The sequence below is a fragment of the Rattus rattus genome, chromosome 2 (assembly GCF_011064425.1).
Source record: "Rattus rattus isolate New Zealand chromosome 2, Rrattus_CSIRO_v1, whole genome shotgun sequence".
NCBI lineage: Eukaryota > Metazoa > Chordata > Mammalia > Rodentia > Muridae > Rattus > Rattus rattus.
In genome coordinates, this window is record NC_046155.1 from 108271340 (window position 1) to 108294212 (window position 22873).

A 22873-nucleotide genomic window follows, 5' to 3' on the forward strand; every position below is an offset into this window, starting at 1 on the left:
GCAATCACAGGTAGGTCTGCCTGGCTCTTTATGGCCGCCCCGTTCAGAGTCACTCCGGGCTCAAAGGAAGCTGCCCCGTTTCCTGGACTGGCATCCCACATCCTACCAGAGGCAGCTGCAGCGTTTTGAATCGAGCTTCTGCCTTCCCTTTTGTGGCACGAATGGGGGCTTACAATGGACCAGAGAGACTTCAGCCTCAAAACCAAGGAGGCCTCCCCGCTGGTGAGAGAAGGGCTCTCCCTCTGGTGAAAGGCAGTGAGGAACCATGCCGGTTCTGATGGCCTGTGAGCTGCCATGATGACCCAAAGACAGTGAGACAGGAGGAGTCACCTAGGTGGGATGGCTGTGCCCACCCATGTCGCTCTCTTGTGTCTCAACTTTGGCCCAACAAACACAATGACTAATGAGAGAACATAGTTACATATAAAAAAAAAAAGTGGATGGGTATGTGGGTGGAGGGAACATATAAGAAGAAAACAAGAAAAAATATTTTTTAAAAGTGGCTCAGGACTTCCAACTGGAATTGTTATAGAAATCTGCAATCCATTTCTTCATGTGTTTAACTTCCAATAAGCGAGATAACAGCACAGAGGAAGGATCGAAGGCATTGTGGGCTCGAAGATCTAAATGATGGGCCCCGTCAGGGATGTTGATAGCCACCAGGGTGTCTGTGATGTCTTTGGTGACTCCACCTCCTGACCACGGGTCTAGGTCACCATTGCTGCAAGAGAGGGAAACAGGAAAAATTGATGTCCTTTTATAGTTTTCACCTTTTGGATCTCATGAGCATTATGCATTTGAACATTATCACTTTCAAAGTCTCATGCATACGTACAGCTTAATTTCCGAGTAAACCTAGGAATAGAATTTCAGGTTTCATGTGGTCTTGATTTCCACACTTACCCCCAACTGGTATTTATCATCTTTTTGTGTGTTATTAGGCCACTTGGATATATTATTTGAAATTTTTGATCACTTTTTTTTTTTCTTGTTTGGAGACAGAGTCTCATTCTAGTCCAAGCCAGCCTGGAACTCACTGTGCAGCCATGCTCACCTCAAATCCATAGCAGTCCTCCTGTGGGAATCTACAGGTGCAGGCCACTCTGTCTGGCTTCTGACCTAGTTTTAACTGGGTCATGTACCTTTTTGCCTTCAAGTTTAATAATTCATCCTCGTTAGGCATGGTAGTGCACAGCTATAATCTCAGGACTGGGAAACTGATGCAAGAGGACCGGAAATTCAAGGCCACACTTATAAAATTTTTATTTTTTTCTATTATTTTATTTAAAAAATTTTAATTAGCATACAGAGTATTATTTTCAATAAAATTTGGTTTTGTTGATTCTCAGTCCCCAAGCTCTCAATATCCCTTTGTACGCTCCCATCCTTCACAACAGTCATTTCCATTCTTGTCTCATGTGTCTGACCATCCACTCTCCTGTTTCTGCAGCACCCCTTTTCCCCTCCCTTGTTGACTAGCTCCATGAGGGTCGGCTATAGTAAACCAAACCAACAACAACAAAAAAGTCCAACTGACTAGTATATATATAAAGGTCAACTTCATATATAATACATTATATATGAGGTTCTCTTTTCACTGATTAGATTTGGGATTATGTTAGATACATGCATGTCTAATATTAAGTCAGAATTACAATGTCCTGGAAACTGCTGCTTTTCTACATTTGAAGTCAGGAAGTTTAATTTTTTTCTTCCTTTTCAAGACTGGCTATTCTGTGTCTCTTGTATATTTATAGGAATTTTAACATCAGTTTATTAAAATTCTGTTACCAAACCAAAACAAAATAAAACAAACAAATAAAAAAAGGCATCTTGGGTTTTGATGGGGACTGTGATAGAGGGATTTTGAGGAATGCTGTCATTTATGGTGAATGCTTGCAATTTTATGGCACCTTGGGATCATTTCAAATGTAACTTGTGTGTTCAGCCATCTTTGACATTATTCTGTCTCATTCCTCCTCATTCCTCATTGTGGCTGATCCAGATGTCATTACAACTTCTTACTGATTACCACTTATGTATGGGACAGCTAGAATCACTTTGTTGGCCTACTGACTCACAAAAGGGTTTATGCCAGTTACTACCTCTCTGTCAATGTGTGGCCTAGAACTCGTGTATATTTGCTTTAAAGGCACAGTTAAAACTCCCATGTAACATTCATTTGGACAATACAATGATCCTAATAAAGCTACCAGCACATTGCACGCGCGCGCACGTGCACACACACGCAAGTACACACACCTCTTGGCTATACTCTCTGACCTCCATTCTGCACAACTGAGAAGTACAATGTATCCACCAAGTACTAGAAGTACTAAAAATAATCTTAAAACCTTCATATTGTGGTTGTCACTGAAAAATACCTGTGTACAGAAAACCACTATGGGTGTTTTTCTCTTTGGCTTTTGGTGGCTGCTAGAAATAGTGGTTAGGTAAGATGGTGGAGAGATTCAAAGAGCTTCTTCAAAACACTACCTTAAAATGTCATTGCTGGGCATGGCTGCACACACCAGCAATGCACCATGGGAGAAGGGGAGGAAAGAAGGTCAGTAATTCAGGGTCTTCCTTAGCTACATAATGAGTTCAGTGTCAGCCTGGACCACATGAAACCTTGTCACAAAACAATAAAATGAGTGTTGTCTTTCCCAATAGAGGAACATGAAGTCTTTTTATTAAAAGGAAAATATTTAAATGAGAGTTGAGAGATGCATTAATCTCTTCTTCCCTAGGGTCTCTGGCATGTCTACACTATGTTCTCCACTGATAATGATGCTGGGTATGGGTGTCACCTTGTGAAGCTGGTCTTAAATCCAATGAGAAAGTGCCTGATAACTGCCATAATGTTTGTGCCACTAGTGCACCATTGGGCATATCTTGAGTGACCAGTATTGTAGCTCACAGGTTTCATAGCTGGGTATGTATGATTGATGACTGATTTGTTTCTTTCTCTAGTAGCTTGTTCAACACCTTCAAGCACAATGAAAGCTAGCCAGCAGGGATGGAGTTTCCAGGTCCATACAGCTTGATTTTGCCAGGTTCTATGACTTAGTTGTGCTGATGTTGTGCTATCTTCTGATCGTGTTCTGGATGGTATCCAAGAGCAATGGAAAGAGCCTGTAATGTTTAAGGGCTCAAGAGAACTACAACCAACAACTACAAAGTAAATAACACATTCTTGGCATTGGTCATTGAAGGGACAATGCTTCGGTGCGCTGTGTAACAGTTGTCTTTGTATTATTCAAATGCTGATTTCTATACAGGCAAAGAGTTGAGTATAGGCCGGACTTTGGTATTGTTATTTTTATAAAGCATCACCTGTCTCAGTGTTTTGTAAACATTCTTCTCCATCACCTTCTGATTGGTCAATAAAGAGCTAATCAGCCAATGACTGGGCAGAAGAGATAGGAAGGCTGAATTTTGGATCCTAGCCAAGAGTCCAAGGGGGAAAGAGATAGGAGGAGGACCACTAGGAAGGAAGAGAAGAGGTGGCTGTGAGACAGAGGCTCTAGGAGGAGGAGTGATGAGCAGGTCACCAAGGGAGGTCGTCATGAGAGAGCAGCTATCAGGACACACATGGACAAAGTGAACCAGGGCAAGACTCAAACTGCAAGTAACATGGAACTAGAACTAAGAACTGGAAAATGCTAGGCAAACATTTATTGGGAAGCATTCTGTAGTTAGGATCTTTAGGAGGTCTCCTTCGGTCAAATTTGATTTTTATTAATTTTGAAGGAATCCAGTTTTTCTTCCCTTGTTGAAACAAAGACAAAACATACATTCTTTCCCAACATAGCATATCCCTTTCCTTCCATTTTGAAGTTAGGACATCTTTAATATAAACAGGCTGATTTAGTTCAGTAGTTTTTTTTTCTTTTCCATAATCCAATGTCTCTCAGAAGCTGTTGGTTTTTGTTCATTAGCATTCAAAAATTTTAAAGTTAATAAAGCACAATGTAATCTATCTCTAGGAGTCTTCATTACCTTTTTTTTGTTAAACACATCTATATATAAAATACATAGATATAATATAAATAGTATATAAAATATATTATAATATATATACAATATATAATAAAATAATGTATAATATATATCACATATTTTACATGTATCATATAATTAATATGCTATAATTAGTATACTAATATGGATTATTTTATTGTATTGATTATAATATACTATTATATTTTATATAATATATTCTATACTATAATATATTATTCTGTTTATTAATATAATATTGTATATTTTATAATAATATATTTCTATAATATGCAGGTAGTAAGAACATAAAACTTGAATTTGCTGACCTATATCATAGTTCTTTTCACTGCTATGCAGACCTAAGGGGCTCACATGTGGGTGAAGGTTTTTGTTTGTATTTTTTTTCATGCCAAATAGAAGTCTTAATTTCTCTCTACACAATAAATTTTTACAGAAATCACACAGAAGACGTATTATATTCCAATTAATAAGCTCAACTCAGATAGGAAACCCTCCATTATTTGCAAAACAAAAAGTCCCCGCAATCAAGTAAGGAGAAAACTGCATCTGATTTAAAACATCTTCTGAAGCACTTGCTGAGAGACTTAGCATGTGCCTGGACTTGAATGTCTTGGTTCACACATGTGAAAACTATGCCAGCCATTGGGAAATCCAAAAACAAAATAAAATACTGTTTTCCTAAGAGAATATACCTGGGTAAAATCCCAAACATACAACCTCGTTTAATCACTGGCAATAATTAATTTGCCTGAGAAATGATGTTAATTCTTCATGGGATGGGGGTCCCTTCTGAATCTCTATGTAAATAACCGAGAATCACCATTGGTCAAATAATCTATGGGTTTTAGAAAATACAAATCCTCCCAAGAAAACTACTGTGCTATGAAAAGAATCTCCAAAGTAGGACTGTACTTGTTGCCATTTATTATTCATTAAGGTCGGCTCCTCATCTGATGTTTACTGAGCACCTACCTTGTGTCTGGAACTCAATAGCAAAGTGGACTAGCGTCACTAATGCATTCAGTGTCACTTTATAACCTACTGCCTTCCTAGTTCTGTTTTCTAACATTCTGCAAGTGTCTCCATCAAACAGCAAACTCACCTGAAAATGATGTTTGAGTGTGAACTGATGTTTTTGCCACCATACATGGTAGTCATCCAATGAGGCCGTGGTTTCACTCCCCATTGGTTAAAACAGTCATTGGAATACGTCTCCAAGTCCCACAGATAGGGTTCAAACATGTCATCAATACCATTAGTACAAAAGGGCATGACCATTTCTGTGCAGGCCTGAGAAGCAAAGCAGGAAAGAAAACAAAGGGAAAATGAAGCAAAAAGAGAACAATTAAAATTACAGACAGTCATTCAGCCAGGGTCAAGGTCATTCAGCCAGGGTCAGGGTCTAGGAACTGCACTTGCACTAGAGCTTCAGCCCCCTACTTCACCCCGCCTCCAACTTCTCTACCACTCAACACCTTGTTTCTCCTAAAAAGACACAGCTGAGAAGTCACAGCGTTTGTACTATGTTTTCTTTCTTCTTCCTTGCTTTCTTTTGCAAGGACTCCTTTCCTATGATTGACCACTGACCCTCCGGAAAACCCTGAGAGTCTTAATGTGCAGGTGATGGAAGAGAGACTCAGAGTCAAATTAGCCTCCCTTTCTTTCATGTGTCCATACAATGCTTCTTTTCCAGGACTTGTCAAGGTCTATTAAAGTGCTTATCTACCTCCCTCAACAGTCTATATTTTATGGTAATAGTCATGTAAATTATGTTTATATCTCTGAAACATAAGAGATCATAACCAATGAAAACCATTCATTGTATATTTGCTGATGATTAAATATAGGAAGAAAGGGAAGAAGGGAGGGGGGAGGAGGTCATGTGGCAGGTGAGGCAGAAAATGCCGGGCGATGTATTACAGTACAACAGTCTGAGGAAAGAGCATGCTGCCCTCAGGGAAATCATGCCCGCTCACCTGAAAGCTCCAGCCCGTAGAGCCCAGACTGCTTGTGGTTGTTTGTGAAATATTCAGGCATTTTGTTTGGCCCGAATAATTATAATACACATTCAGAGCGTGGAAAATATTCTGCATCAGCACTGTATCAGACACATTGGGATTCCTCAAGTATCGGCACACCTCCTAAGAGATAAACATGGGAAGAGTCCAATATGAATAGAAAACTGGTTTAGTAACAAAGAGGAAAGGTTATCTCGACTTCCATCATGACGTGTCGCTAAACATCTTAATGCATTTAAAAAGTTCTGTTTCTGAAGAATAATTTCCTCTCTCAAAGGAAAAATCTTTAACTTTTCTGTAGGGTAGGGACATAAGTCAGTCATTTGCATGATATGCAAAGCAGTCCTACTGATTCCCCAGTAGCCAAGTAAACCATTCTTCACCATGGTTTCTTTCCCTCTTTCCTCAAACCCCTTTTCCCCACGCATTAAATCCACAAATGACTCAGCAAGTCACCCTTTATAACATCTCAAATTTTCCCCCTTCTCTGAGGTTACCCCTGTGTGTGTTTCCCAGGCTGGGGGAACTAAACGACTCTCTTCTCAGCCTGTGTACCTATTTTTAGAGTGTACCTTGCACTACTGTCCTGCATGCATCTGATTTCAGAACATCTCCCGCAGGGCAGAGCAAAGCTTCTAATAACTAAATCTTTGCTGAGTGAAGGTCTATATTTTCAGAAGAATGCAAAATTTATTAAATTTTGTTTGTATACATATTTGTGTGTGCATGTGGGTATACATGTGTATGTGTGGTCCAGAGAGCAACCTTAGGAGTCATTCCTTAGGTGTTATCCATCTTCTTTCATTGCCTGGGACTCACCAAGTAGGACAGGCTGGTTAGCCATCAAGAGTCAGGGGTCACTGTCTCCATATCCCTGGATTTGGATTGCAAAGATCCCACCACACACTGCTTTATTGTTTTTATAGACAAGATCTTATCACATAACATTAATGTCTCATCATTTTTTCCTAATTTTTGTTTTTGCATTTTCATTCTCCTTCCTTTTTCCCGTTGTTTTTACCTTTGTGCTTTTCCTTGTTCATTCTCAGTGCAATCATTGCTTCACTGTATTTTTATAGTCTTGCTGTTCCTTTCTTATTCTCACCTATGTTACCTCACAATTGGGTAATATACTATTTCTTTCCCTTAGGTTCTTTACTCTTTTTGCCCCTGGGTTTCCTTCTTTCCACACTCTCAACTTTCAGTATATTCTGAATTTCACTTGTTTTTTTTAAAAAAATATTCTGATTTTTATAATTTTCGTCCTCTTGTTGTGCTTAATGTTGTTTTTTAACTTTCTTGCTATTGGGAAATATTTTATTACTGTTCCCCTTGAAGATAAGGTGAGATATATACTCTTTCTCTCCTCAGTTGCTTCTTGTCAGGTATTTAGTCGCAGTGATGAGAGAGGCAACTAGCACAGCTTCAAGAAAGAAATGCAAATGACCCATGTATATAGGTTACAAGGGAGGATGGAAAAACAAAGAACACTGAGAGTGAGAGGACTCAGTCTTCCCCAGGGAAGAACACACCAATTGGTTTATCCAATACCAAGTGGTCAGCCTGAAACATTTACACAGTATCACTGTAAGAGCTGAGTAGGCTATACTGATATATTTAGGAATACACACACACACACACACACACACACAACACCACCACCAAAAACAAAAAAAGCAATTAAAGAAAAAAAAAATAAAAGGGAAGAGTTAAGGGAGAAAAAAAAAAGAGGAAAATGATATAGTCTCAAAAGAAAAAATAGTAATAATAATTTAAAAAATACTGGAAAATATTAGTTGTGGTTCTGTCCTGATAAATGCATATCATCTTTTATGAAATTATTCTTGACAATGATCTGTGGACTTAAAACTTTCAAACTAAGCTAATAAACTAAAACAAACCCCATTTTGTGTAAAAGCTAAAGCAAAGATGAAAGAGGTGAGGAAGAAAGAAGGGGTTAGAGGGAGAAAGGGAGGAAGAATGGAAGACACATGGCCAATAAATACTTGAAAAGGTGTTGAAGTCCTTAGCCATCAAGAAAATGCAAAATAAAACTCTTCTGAGATTTCATTTCCTCGAGACAGAGCGGCCACGGTCAAGATAACAAATGTCAACCGACCTTGGTGAGGACAGGGGGAGGGGACCTCTTATTTACCACAGGCAAGAGTGTATAATAAAATAGACACATGCAAATCAGTAAGGAAGCTACCCAAAAGACAGAGCAGAACTGCAGCTCCTCCACTCTGAGCTAAATAACCAGAACAGTGAGGGAGCAAGCGTGCCTCATAGATGTACACATGGAAATCCCTGCCAACTGCTACACTGTTCATCATGTCCAAACAACCGATCTGCTTACCTGCCCCCAACAGAGGGTGGTAGACATACTGTGGTATTTACAAAAATGTCGCACTTATTCTATTCAGCCATAAAGAAAAACAAAATCATGACCTTTCAGAAAACTGGAAATAAGGAGTCATTTTTTAAATTTTATTTTATGTATATAGGTGTTTTGCCTACTAGTATACCTGTGTATCACATCCATACCTGGCATCAACGTCAGATTCCCTGAGACTAGAGCTACAGGTGCCCTGAGCAGCAGCCTCTTGGCTCACAGACACCTTCGCCTTCGTGTCACATGCTTTCTATGACTCTCTGGTTCCACTCCTTGCTGTTAAGGTCTCGGCCTCTCCTCCCCTGGTCCTCTTTTTGGTTTACACACGAGAGGAGAGAGAGAGAGAGAGAGAGAGAGAGAGAGAGAGAGAGAGAGAGAGACAGAGAGAGACAGAGAGAGACAGAGACAGAGAGACAGAGACAGAGACACAGAGAGACAGATAGTGACAGAGAAACAGAAATTTAAATTTGTGTTCCATATGAGAAAGAAAACATGCAGCATTTGTCTGAGTCTAATTCATTATACTTAACATGACCTTCACGGGGAGCAATGGCTCAGCAGCTCTTACTTAGTCCCCACATGGGCACTTAAGTACCCGCATACAACTTAAGAAAGAAAACCACAACAATGTTGTTTAAAAAGCTGAGAAGAGGCTCGGTGGCTTTTATGAGTCAAATGCCAGAAGGGTTTTCTATTTTCCCTTTCTCGTCTTCCTGGGCTCTACATATCAACTCTCTAATTATTTCTCCACGGACATGTAGTTTCTGTTAACAGTAGGCAATGTAAACGAATGTACTAAACTCAAAAGGCAAATTAAAAGCTGATAATTGAGCTGACATACAACGAATGACATCTTAATTTAACTGTTTCTTCACGAACACACTGAACACCAAGTAAATAAGTCCAATAGAAAATAGGTGCTTCCCAGTGGAAGGGAAGCCCTGGGTCCCTAAGACTGAACCCCAGTGAACTAGACTGTCGGGGGAGGGCGGCAATGGGGGAGGGTGGGGAGGGAACACCCATAAGGAAGGGGGAGGGAAGGGATGTTTGCCCGGAAACCAAGGAAAGGGAATAACACACGAAATGAATATAAGAAATATTCAAGTTAATAAAAAAAAAAAAAAAAAAACACTTGCTCCACTATGTTCATCGCAGCCTTATTTATAATAGCCAGAAGCTGGAAAGAACCCAGATGCCCTTCAACAGAGGAATGGATACAGAAAATGTGGTACATCTACACAATGGAATATTACTCAGCTATCAAAAACAATGACTTTATGAAATTAAGAGGCAAATGGTTGAAATGGAAAATATCATCCTGAGTGAGCTAACCCAATCACAGAAAGACATACATGGTATGCACTCATTGATAAGTGGCTATTAGCCCAAATGCTTGAATTACCCTAGATGCCTAGAACAAATGAAACTCAAGACGGATGATCAAAATGTGAAGGCTTCACTCCTTCTTTAAAAGGGGAACAAGAATACCCTTGGCAGGGAAGAGAGAGGCAAAGATTAAAACAGAGACTGAAGGAACACCCATTCAGAGCTTGCCCCACATGTGGCCCATACATATACAGCCAACCAATTAGACAAGATGGATGAAGCAAAGAAGTGCAGGCCGACAGGAGCCGGATGTAGATCGCTCCTGAGAGACACAGCCAGAATACAGCAAATACAGAGGCAAATGCCAGCAGCAAACCACTGAACTGAGAATAGGTCCCCTGTTGAAGGAATCAGAGAAAGAACTGGAAGAGCTTGAAGGGGCTCAAGACCCCATATGTACAAAAATGCCAAGCAACCAGAGCTTCCAGGGACTAAGCCACTACCTAAAGACTATACATGGACTGACCTTGGAATCTGACCTCATAGGTAGAAATGAATATCCTAGTAAGAGCACCAGTGGAAGGGGAAGCCCTGGGTCCTGCTAAGACTGAACCCCCAGTGAACTAGACTGTGGGGGGGAGGGCGGCAATGGGGGGAGGGTCGGGAGGGGAACACTCATAAGGAAGGGGAGGGGGGAGGGGGATGTTTGCCTGGAAACCGGGAAAGGGAATAACACTCGAAATGTACATAAGAAATACTCAAGTTAAAAAAAAAAAAGTTAAAAAAAAAAAAAAAAAGAAAATAGGTGCTTCAAAGTTTTAATGAAAGGGACTGCTAAATTAAAGAACTTGCAAAACAGACCTAATGACACAGCCTTGCAATCCAGCGACTTTGGGAGGCCTGCCTGGACAACAGATTGGCTTCAAGGCCGGAACCTGTGAGACAAGGGCAGGGACCGGAATAGCTCCGCATCTGAGAGGGTACCAAGATGGCAGCCACACTGGAGGCTGGGCTGGTACTCCTGAAACCCTACTCTCACATGACGAATTCTAGTTTCACTTCCAAAACCCATTTTAGAAATCCCTTCAATTATATCCTCAAACCCTAACCATAAACTCTGCCAGACTTTGCTTTTAAAACTAAGAGAGACATTCTTAACAGAGAAACATTTAAAGGTGAACATATGTAATAAATCCTTTTACCATTGAGAGAACTTTAGCATAGCCGGGAAGTAGTGCCACAGGCCTTTAGTCCCGACACTCAGGAGGCAGAGGCAGGGGGATCTCTGAGATCAAGGCAAGCCTCAAAATACAGAGCTATTTCCGTGACAGTCAGGCTACACCGAGAAACTTTGAAAACCAAAACAAAACCCTTTAGCGTTATGAAAGATTGAAAATGAGTGTGATATGTTTTCACTATGGATAAAGAACATAAAATTATCATAATGTACGATTCTCAAGTGTCTTCAAATCTAACATTTTGCATGGTCCTCAGTGGAACTCTATACATTTACTTTTGTGTGTAGATGAAGACAGGGAGCGCGGGGACGAAGTCCCCTTGTGTAGGAGCACAGAGTGGTAAGCAGTGGAATCAGGCCAAGCTCTCACCACAGCACATGAAATGATAGTTTTGCATGCTGCTGCTTGGCATGGAGATCAGCCATGATAAGTGTAGCAGTTAGATTGCCTTTAACAGCTCACTGCACCGCAGTCTGATGACAAAAGCCGCCATTTATTACACTTAGTTAATGCGTTACATGGATCTAGGCATTATACACATAGCACCAAGCAGCATATATTATGTCCGCCAAGTTCACCCAGCGTTTGGCATGTAGCAGTGATTCTATCAGAACCAGCTACTGGCCTTACTCCTCACTCCCACAACGCTGTAGTTGAAGAGATTTGTCTTCACTTCTTGAGTGAGAAAGCTGAGGTCAAAAGGCATGGCTAACATGCCATTTGATCAGAAAAGGGTAGAGCCCAGGATCCCATCTCACAATCATAAATTTTATGGAGTAAATTTCCAATTACATAGGATTTTATTTTTTGATGTTGAAAGTCAGAGAATGCATATCAGAAAAAGAGAAAAATATGGAGGAGGAGGAGGAGGAGGAGGAGGAGGAGGAGGAGGAGGACGACGACGACGACGACGACGACGACGACGACGACGACGACGACGACGACAATGACATTTTTGTTACCTTGATGGGCCAAGCAGGCAAAGGCTGCAAAAAGTTGCATGCATACGGGTAGTTCACCATGGCCAGGTTCACCCAGGTTTCAGCTATCCATCCTTTCAACGTTGGCATCTTCTCGGAAGTCAAGGGACTGCACAGGTGAAGAGTGTCCCTGAGCCACCGGAGACCGCTGCCTGCAGATTAAAGGACACTGCTAATCTACAGGTCGACCAATCATCTATTCATCATTTGGTATTACAGGAAACATCCAACAGCCAATAAATATTTTAGGGCAACTAGATAAACCCATAGAACTTAGCAAAATTAATATTATTTCCCAGTTTAAGATACTAGTGAAATAAATGAGAATACTAAAAAAAAATGCATAAACTACAACTAAATAAAACAAATGGATACACTTAATAATTAGAATATGGCACAAAATACAGCAGACCAAAACCAAAATCCCATATACTATGCAACTATCATTACTAAGATGCAAAAATCAGAAAATCAGTCTATGGTTTAACAGAGAGTCGCCATGCCGGTGTAAAGCATTTCTGTAGTCAGCCGCAGAGGGCAGAGGGTCTATGAGATTTTTTGTCTTTTTGCCTTTTTTTTTCCTTTGGTGGTGGTGGTTTTGTCTTTTCTTGATCTGGATATTGCCAATACTAAGCACTTACTTTGTAAAAATGTATTCATTCATTCATTTTGATTGGTATGATTCCCTATACATATATGTATCTATGCGCGCGCGCGCGTGCGCGCGCGCGTGTGTGTGTGTGTGTGTGTGTGTGTGTGTTTAAGTGTTTAATATGTGGCAGTGTTAGGCTTCGGAGATCACTCAGTAGGTAAAGTACCTGCTGTGCAAACCTAAGGACCTGAGTTTGAATCCCCACTAACCCACATAAAAACCCAGAAGTGGTGGTGTATGCCTATAACTCCGGGTCAGGACGGGGAAAGGTCCCTGGCAGACTAGCCGATCCTATGGATGAGCTGCAGGCTCACTGAGAGACGATGTCTCATAAAGAAAAGAGGAGGCATGGTAGAAGAAAGGAACCCTAAGTTGACCTTGAACCTACACACACACACACGCACACACACGCACAATGATCACATACCATACTAACAGGCACTTACACAACACATAAAAACCAATACAAATTCATATAATGCATCATACATATACACACATACAAACGCACAATTATCTACAAAGTTACAAAAAATGTCAGTGTTGATTTTTAATAAGTTAGAGATTAACAAACAAACATCATACTGCAAATTCTGACTCTTAATGGAAGCTTACCGGTATCTGAGAGTTGATTAATGACACTCCAGGATCTGCGGATACTTTCTGAACAATATGGACCACTTTGTCTGAAATCGTTAGTTACAATCTTCATAAACTCTCCACAGGGAGCCATACCATCAAGCTGCCAGATAGGGGCGGAAGCTGCCAGAGCGCTAAATGATCAGGGAAATGGAAGGAGCAAAAGAGAAATGAAATTCATCCGTTCGTGCTTTTGGTTTGTTTTGCTTTTTTACTGTCTCTTTTTTTTCTTTTTCTTTTTTCTTTTTTCCAGAGCTGGGGACCGAACCCATGGCCTTGTGCTTGCTAGGCAAGCGCTCTACCACTGAGCCAAATCCCCAACCCCTGTTTTGCTTTTTTAAATGTGTGTGTGTGCGTGCATGTGTGTACACACTCAAGTGTGTGTGTGTGTGTGTGTGTGTGTGTGTGTGTGTGTGTGTGTGTGTCCAGGAGTTATAGGTAGTTGTGAGCACCTGGCATGGGTGCTAGGCACCAAACTAGGTGCCCTCTGAAACAGCAGTAAGTACTCTTAAAACTGAAACACTAAATACTAAATACTAAATTCAGCTTTAGTATGAAAATTGAAATGAAACAAAGATGATTAGAAACAGAGCATTGTTGGGATTTCTTCATATTATTGATATTTTTTTTTGTTGTTGCTGTTTGAGACATAGTCTCTCTACATATCCTTGGCTGTCTTGAAACTCACTATGTAGAGCAGGTTGGCGTCAAACACTCAAAGATCCACCCGTTTCTGCCTTCCAAGTACTGAGGTTAAAGGTGTGTGCTACCATACCTGGCCCATAACTGTTGTTAATGAGAAAGAAGTGTTCATATAACACAGCTCGGAGCATGTTTTACCCAAAACAAGTCTCTAATTTTCTCTTGATTGTTAAGAACTGTGTCAAGAATCAATGTACTTACCCGACGACTATGTGAGGATATTTCATCCTGAACCAGGCCGCGAGCATGCCACCATAAGAGCCCCCAATGGCGATGACAGGCTGACCTTCAGCTCCTGGGATTGTTTCTTTCAAGTGTCTGATTAACTCTGCAAAATCAGCCAGAGCCTGTTCTGATGTCAGGAAATTCAAGTGTTGGGAATCCTATATATGTGCGTATTTATTTAAGAATAAGAAAAAAAAAAAAAACAGGTATAAGTGTGCCCGTAATAGGAGCTGAGGCACAGCATAGGTTCAGAACAGAGTTTTCATTACTTGAAATAAATTTCCAGACAACTGAGCTAAAACCCCACATCATCCACATCAAAGCCAAGGAAAGGCAGCTTTAAATCTGTGAAAGAACATGATGTGCTTTCCAATCAAATGTAATTTTATCGCTTTAGAGCTTATTTCAAATGAAATACTGGAAGCAAGACATAGCACATATTTGAACATGTAACATACTTCCCTTAACGGACAAAGAGAGATCTTGCTATTCCCTACTTGAACATTTACCCAGTGTGATTCTTCTGCCAGAGCTCTGGCTTTTGTTGAGAAATTTAAACAGCTAAAGGCATGCTTCATAGTTATGGAGACACACGGAGTCTGCACAGGGAGGCTTCATAGTTATGGAGACACATAGAGTCTGCACAGGGAGGCTTCATAGTTATGGAGACACACAGAGTCTGCACAGGGAGGCTTCATAGTTATGGAGATACACGGAGTCTGCACAGGGAGGCTTCATAGTTATGGAGACACACAGAGTCTGTACAGGGAGGCTTCTTAAGCCCTTAGCTCATGTCTGATGGGTAGACTTATGAGGTTTGAAAGGTATTTCTGTTGGTGAATAAAAAGAAACTGCAACAAGAGTTGTCAGTCACTATTGTCACTATGGTGTGCTGCCAAGCTGCGGGTGGGGAGCATTTCGAAGGACAGGCCAGGGATCTGGGATAGGGAGACTTCCAAGAATCAAGGGGTGACCTTAGCTGTGACTCACTACATTGGGGATATGCAACTTAAAGAGGCTACCTACTGAAGCCAAGCGGGAACCCCACTAGAGCAACAGGGACACCGACCCACCCACAAAACTTTTGACCCAAAATTTATCCTGTCTGCAAAAAGTGCAGGGAAGAGGTTTGGAGCAGAGACTGAGGGAATGCCCAACCAATAACCAGCCCAACTAGAAACCCATCCCATGGGCTAGCACCAATCCCTGACATTATTAGTGATATTAAGGACACTCTTTTATGCTTGTAGACAGGGGGCTAGCATAGCACCACCCAACAGCTGACTCAGACAGATGCAGAAACCCACAGCCAAACACTGAATGGAGCTTGAGGACTCTTACGGAAGAGGGGAAATGATTGAGGGTCCTGAATGGGATAGGAACTAATCTGGACCCTTGGAGGCTTTCAGAGACTGAGCCACCAACCAAAGAGCATACGCAGGCTGGACCTAGGCCTCCCTGCACAAAGGTAGCAGATGTGCAGCTTGGTCTTCATGTGGGTCCCATACAATGGGAGCCAAGGCTATCCCTAAAGCTGCTGCCTTGTGTGTAGAATACTTTCTTCTATCTGGGATGCCTTGTCCAGCCTCGGTGGGGAAAGCTGCACTTAGTCCTTCAGGAACTTGATGTGCAGGGGTGGGAGTGTGCAGCTGGGAGGAGGTAGGGGGAAGGCTCCACCCTATCATAGGAGAAGGAGGGGGCAGAGGGACTGTTGGAGGGAGATGGGGGTTGGGGGATGGAGTGATCAGGATGTAAAGTGAATGAAAGAAAAAGAAAAAAATTGCTGCCAAGTCTGACACTGAAAACAACTCTCCTTGCCTGGTGGTCACCAGTTCTATCAGGACAGAGCCTTTATTTCTTTAGTACTGAAAAAGACCACAACTACAAAAAGGAAAAGAAAAGAAAAGGAACAGAGAGAGAGAGAGAGAGAGAGAGAGAGAGAGAGAGAGAAAGAAAGAAAAAAGGAGAAAAAAAAAAAGAAAAGAAAAAAAAAAACACAAACAGAAACAGAGAGAGAGAGAGAGAGAGAGAGAGAGAGAGAGAGAGAGAGAATGAAAAAAAAAAAAAAAGAAAAAGAAAAAAAGAAAGAAAGAGAGAGAGAGAGAGAGAGAGAGAGAAGAGAAGAGAGAGAGAGAGAAAGAGAGAGAGAAAGAGAGGAAAGAAGAAAGAAAGAAAAAGAAAGAAAGAAAGAAAGAAAGAAAGAAAGAAAGAAAGAAAGAGGGCAGGCGTGGGGGAGGAGGTGGTTGAAACAGTGGCAAATCATAAGTCTGTAAGCAGGGGGTGAGTTAGCAGGCAGCATAGCTGAGGAAAACTCAGGCTCTGTGGTGCTCCTCAGCTGCAGAAGCCACAGGGAGTCAGAGAGTGAAGAATGCTCAGGAAACTGATAGGTGTGCACCCCTCCCCTCCTCCATCCCCTTTACCCCAGGATTTCTCCTTTAACAGGACAGTTAGCCAGGGGAAGGGAACCCATCCCTTGGTTTTCTTGAAGGGGTTTAACAACTTACTTTCCACCACCCTGGCAATGCACCTTGGCCCTATCCTGGAAATGTCAGCATCTCAAACACTGTAACACAGCTTGCAAGCTTGTTTCTCCAACAGGATAAGTGTTCTCTGCCCACACCTGCCATGCATCTTGCCCGCCCTCCCCTTTCCAAATGCCATTTTCACCAGATATTATTTGCCGAAGGCCGTGTTGAGGTTGTAGAAGTAATAGAAATAACCCCTTATGAAACTAGGCTTAAGATGCAGCTGAGATAATTTCATTTCAAGTCTTGACACATTTAAGCTGTCCACGATTTAGCCAAAGATGAACTAAATCCCATAGACGACCGAGAAAAGGATCCCCAGTCAAAATTAACTCCCCTTCCCCTTATCAAAAGATTGTGTGTATTTGCTACAGCAATAACTGGAACAAACACAACAATCAAAACAAACTCAGCCGGCAGACACGGATAGCTGTAATTGGAATATACTGGAGGGGAAACAATACATTCGTGAAAGAAAACGATGCCCAAGTAGAAGGTTTTGGGAAAGGTTATGGGAACACCAGGCCCTCGTGTATTCTTATACACTGGCTCTGTCACTGAACCCCTTCTCATAGATGTGCCTGCTCGTTTACTCCTGAGGTCAGAACAGTGACTTAGTTCATCATTCACAAAGCAGAATTGCTACTGACACTGTTGAAACAATGAATTCCCTGCACTCTGTGTAGCAACAGAATAAGACTGTCCTGGCTGAAGCCAGGCTGGACAATTGAACTTTAATGGAGGCTGAAGGAATCAGAGAATGAACTGCTTGAAGGGGTGAGACTCCATATTTGCCAAGCAACCAGAGCTTCCAGGACTAACCCTAAAAGACTATACATGGACTGACGTTAAGCAATGTGTTAGGATCTGCTTGGTTAAGACTGAACCCCCAGCACTAAAATGCATAAGAAAACTCAAGTTAATAAAAAACAAAAAAAGAAAAGAAAAAAAAAAAACCACTGACTGGGGCCAGGCTGGACAAGAACTTTAATGGAGGCTATCGGCAGCTCAGAGAATGTTGATTGCTCTTGCAAAGAAAAGACCTGGGTTTGGTTCCCTCGGCAGCTCACTTGTTGCTCTTGCAAAGGACCTGGGTTTGGTTCCCAGCACACACACGGGCTCACAGCCATCCATACCTGCAGTTCCAGGGGAGGAAGTGTGCCTTTCTGAACTTCTCAGGCACCAGCTCCCACATGGAGCACAGCCACACTCAGGCAGAACAGTTATATACATGGAATGATTCTGAATTTTCTTTTTAAGAGTGACAGTAATTAGAAAGAATGCGTGGCTTTGAAGGTCTCGGGGTACGACTGATTGGTGGAAACGTTCGCTCTACACACAGGAAGCCTGTGTTTGATCCGTGGCACAAAAAGGAATAAACAAAGAAAAATTCTCATTTTGTGCAAATTATATATGTGTGTGTGTGTGTGTGTGTGTGTGAAAGATAAAGGAAAAATTATTAAGTTTTCAGGCACTTCAAATTAAAGTGATCTCACACTGTTTGAGTATAAAATGTTCTAAAGTTAAATAACCACCAGAAAGGGTACCCAAACGCTTTAACCTTAAAAGAAAAATGAGTGCTTACCTTGAAGGAGTTCCGACCGAAGGGAAGGGACTTCCCATAGTATCGATGCTCAGCAAACACCAGCATAGCTTTCAGCTCCTCGGCCACATCCCACATGAACCCCTAGGAAGAGTTCCCAAATTCACAAGTCAAATTGGGCCATACGACATCGCATTGAACTTTTGCAAACCATATGAAATAGACGTTAGACCAGACCAGAAAGGACTCTTTAAAAACTGTGCAATATATGTGTGCTCCACGGGAAAAAAATATCCACAATAGCTGTACCACACTGTGCTACCATGGAGCAAAAGAAGATCACTGTGTTCATCTAATAGTCACCTCATCTCTTCCTATCCTGACCCTCTGACCCCGAGTCACTATTATATGTCAGTCTTCAAACTGCACTGTGGTTAATATTCTTGGAAGGAGGTAAAGATGCCTAAGCCTCAAAGACATACACAGACAACATAAAGGAATTAAAGGACAAATAAGCAATGTTAACCCCCCTTGGGATTTTAATCTAATTTATTAGAAAATCAACAGTAGCTAACAGCAGCTGTTATTAATTACTGCTTGCAAAGCGTCAGATACTGCTCTAACCGCACATGTAATAATTGACTTAATTAGCACAATAAACAAGAATCGGGCACTGTGGTTTTACAGGCAAGGACACTGAGACCCAAGGCTCAGTCACCAAGGCCACTGGGCTTTCTTACTCCACACTGCTGGCTCCTCACTAACCATTTGCTGTCTCTTTCCCTTTGACTGGACGGTGCCCTCTGAATCCTTCCTAAGAAAGCGCCCTAGGCAGACAGCATTAATTGATTAGATTAGCAGTTCTCAATGTGTGGTTGTGACCACTGGGAAGTATGGAACAACCCTTTCACAAGGGTCTTCTAAGATCACAGGAAATATCAAATATATTTACATTATGATTAATAACAATTGCAAAATTACAATTATGAAGTAGCAACAGACATAATTTTATGACTGCGGGTCACCACGACTGTATTAAACTGAGAAACTGTATTAAAGAGTTGTAGCATTAGGAAGGCTGTTGAGATTGGACAGTGTAGCATAGATCAAAGCCATATCATTCCTGGTGAACGCTGTAGGTGTTTAATATGTTACTAGTCCCTAACAGCAAGGCATAGGAACCTCAAAATGACTGGTCTCGAACTTTGTGACACTGTCTCTGCCTCCTGAGGGCTGGGACCACCGCCTGACATTTAAATTGTTTGTTTGTTTGTTTGTTTTTCTTTTCACTGTTTGGCTTTGCAGGCTAGGTGTCACTACAGAAGCAGGAAAGATTCAAATTTACAGTCTTCTACCCTCACCTTCCTGAGTGCTACGAAGAGGAGTGCACCCCCATGCCCAGGAGATTTGGTTCCTGGCCATTGAAGAAAATAATCACAAATGAGTAAGACAGAAATTGTAAACTTAGAGTCATGTCTTTCCTGTCAATCGGCTCAGCAAATATTTTTCAAGAGCCCCTGAGTATGGTGCCCAGTTGGGCACTGGCACTGAGACAACACTCCTCCCCACTGGGCAGGAGTTCACAGCCTGGCTTCCCGGCAGAAACTTGATATTCTCTAATTGCAGCACTATCTGTTCCTTCCGAACTGTCTTGTTAATAGATGCATTGTTAAAAGGTGATAGAAAATTAAGTTAGTGAAGCAAGCTAATAGATTATACTATTTTAATGCTAACAAATTAAAAATGGGTAGAACAGGAAACTAGATGAAAATGAGGCTACTTTACCTCCTCCCTTCCAACTGACCAACTTTTATATTTTTCTTTGTTTGCACTGGTTTTGTTTCAGTCTTATTTATTAACTCTGTAAATATTTATTGATCATCTACAAATTTATTGATCATAATACAAATCTTCACTTTATGTTTAAAGTACAGTATTAAATACAAAAACTTCTAGCCTTACATTTACCTTCTACAGGCCATAATCAAGCCAAGGATACATAATACTGCCCACTGGTGTTATGACTAAATTTTCCCCCCAAATGTGATTTTGTCTACTTGTCTGTCTGTCTGTCTGATTCAGTCTGACCTTGAACTAGAGGGCAGCACAGGCTGGCTCTGAATTCCTAGCACTGACGCTTTTCGTTCACTGGTGAACTTTTGCCATCTTTCTATTACTATTGAGTTTATTTTATTTTTCATTACATTTATGTACTCATCCGGGGAGGGCACATGCCACACCACACTTGAGAACATCAAAGAAGAATGTATAGGAGTTGGTTTTCTCCTTCCATCAAGCGGGGCTCAGGGATGAAGTCAGGTCATGAGCCATTGCCATCCGAGCCATCTTGCTGACTCTCCTTTAATTTTTGAAGAGCATTATAATTAAAGCCGTAATTCTTGGTCATCTATACGGCTAAGCATTTTCTCCTGGTTATCACTGTAAAAGGTACTATTTCAACAAATCACTAATGTGTACATACCGTATTATTACAAAACCAGACAATGTCCCCTTCATTTCCAGTGTAGAAAAGTATAGATCCACCATTTCTCTGCCAGTGTTTATCAGCTACTAGGTACCGCTGCTTAAAAGTTCTTGTGTCAAAAAACCCAAAGTGGTCAACCTATGATAAATACAAAACAGGCAAGACATATTTCAAGGAAAGGGAATTGAAAATAACATTAAGTAAATGAAATTAACATTCTTCTACAGAAATCAAACTATACTATAAAAATAATCAAAAGAAAATTTAAAGTTCATTTGGTCTTATGAATACTAATGCCATTTTGAAATTATTTTGCTTGAATATTGAGATGAAGCAGTATTTTCTATGGTGGTCAAGATTTTCGGTGTAAAAAGAAATGATATAATTATAAAATAGTTACTTAAAAGCATAATGTCAAATTAAAATTTTTAAATCTTTAATTTTATCTGATTAATTTTTATGGAAAAATAAAAACTATATACTTATAGTGTTACAATATGACATGCTGAAATATGTACATATTTCGGAGTGGATAAATTGGGCATAAGCATCACCCCTCATACTTAGTGTGGTGAGAACATGTGGTACTTGTCAAATGTCAACACATCCCATTAGTTCTCAAAATGCCTTACTATCTGAATTTTCATTATTCAAACTTTTAATATAAAAATCAAGAACTAATTGAATCACTGAAAAGATCTATGCACCGTGTGACTCCAATACCAATGAACACTTCGAATGTCGGGAGTTTGATGTCTAACCATTTCTAACAACAGAGGAACTAAGGCCGTTACCAAAGTCACTGAATGGCATTTGGGACAAAGAAATTACAGGATAGGCCAATACATCTGCCACACAAGGGAGCAAAGACATGTTTAGAAACAACAGAGTTGCATCAGCCAAAGAAGGAAGGAGTCAGCAACAAAGGGACTATCTGTTATAGGTTCGCATTTTAATAAGCTTAGCGTAAAACAAACTGACCATAGAAATAGGTAGTTTAATTGGCTGAAATAATCAATTCTTGCAAGCCATTAATATATAAGGAAAAATTTCAAACAAGGGAAATGTTCAATTGCCACCACTTAAAAGTATCAGCCCACCTGAGCCACCAAAAGTTAATTCCTTAATTTGAAACTGGGAATTATGGTTAAAAATTCCATAGTAAAGCTGCCTTTCTGATAGTACTGTCTTCCAGAATACCAAATTGTCCCTAGATGAGGAAGAGCTATTAGCTAGAAGTCAGTTACTGAAGGAAGATGATTAAGTTAGAGAAATGATAGTTCACAAAGACCCTGATTCAGACAAGAGTTACTAATGGCATTTTAAAACACCAGGAAAAAACAACCTAAAACACATCTTAATATCACAAACTACACTCTTGTCTCTAGTGTAATGCTTTACAGAAAGCACTGGCTATCAGCACCTTAATTAACATCACAGATAGTTGGGTAGGAGGGCACATATGCCGTCTCATGCATACAATGTAAGAAAAAAAGAAAAGAAAACAATATCGTCTTGTTGGGAAGAAGAAAAAGAAACTTATTAAGTACTACCATTTCATTTTCAGACTCCATTTAATCATAGAGAGAAACAAAATTCAAGCTCTCAGGTCCTAGGGAAGCTGAGTACTTCCCTATAGCTGAACAGCTTCTGTTGTAAACAGTTGTCAGAGTCCAGCCATCTCATAGACAACTTCTCCATCTTGCTGGCAGGATTAAGCTAAATTCATGCTCCCAGGCTTGGGAACTAGCTCCTATCCTGATTGATGGAAATTCCCTTGATCAAAAACCCTTATGTCCAAATATGATGGCAGCAATGCTACAGTCCACCTGGCTCCCCATTTCTCTACGATTTCATCCTTTAAATACATTCCTTCAGAGTAGCAGTTTAGCTCCCTGGTCTGTTCTGTGGCGCTGATCCATCAGTAGCAGCTTAATTACAATAAATTTTTGTCATCTGCCTTGACCTAGTGTTTGCATTCTGTTGGATTTAAGTGGACCTGCAACGGTCTATGATTCATTCTTGCCAAAACACACACACACACACACACACACACACACACACACACACACACACACACACACAAAACGTTCCATTTTTATTTTAATCCTGACTTTAGATT

General features: G+C 40.7%; 1 protein-coding gene across 1 annotated transcript in view; it reads right to left on the reverse strand.

The window, feature by feature from the left end:
- Window positions 1-473: 473 nt before the first annotated feature.
- The window catches only part of LOC116891841 (lysosomal Pro-X carboxypeptidase), a 48572-nt gene continuing 26172 nt past the window's right edge, over window positions 474-22873 (reverse strand). Inside the window, exons 2-9 of the mRNA XM_032893208.1 lie at window positions 20749-20889; window positions 18309-18410; window positions 14175-14356; window positions 13248-13405; window positions 11963-12132; window positions 6003-6167; window positions 5129-5316; window positions 474-721 (exon numbers count right to left, since the gene is read on the reverse strand). Coding sequence (XP_032749099.1) covers window positions 505-721; window positions 5129-5316; window positions 6003-6167; window positions 11963-12132; window positions 13248-13405; window positions 14175-14356; window positions 18309-18410; window positions 20749-20889 — 1323 coding nt within the window. The 3' untranslated portion in view covers window positions 474-504. The remainder of the gene's footprint in view (window positions 722-5128; window positions 5317-6002; window positions 6168-11962; window positions 12133-13247; window positions 13406-14174; window positions 14357-18308; window positions 18411-20748; window positions 20890-22873) is intronic.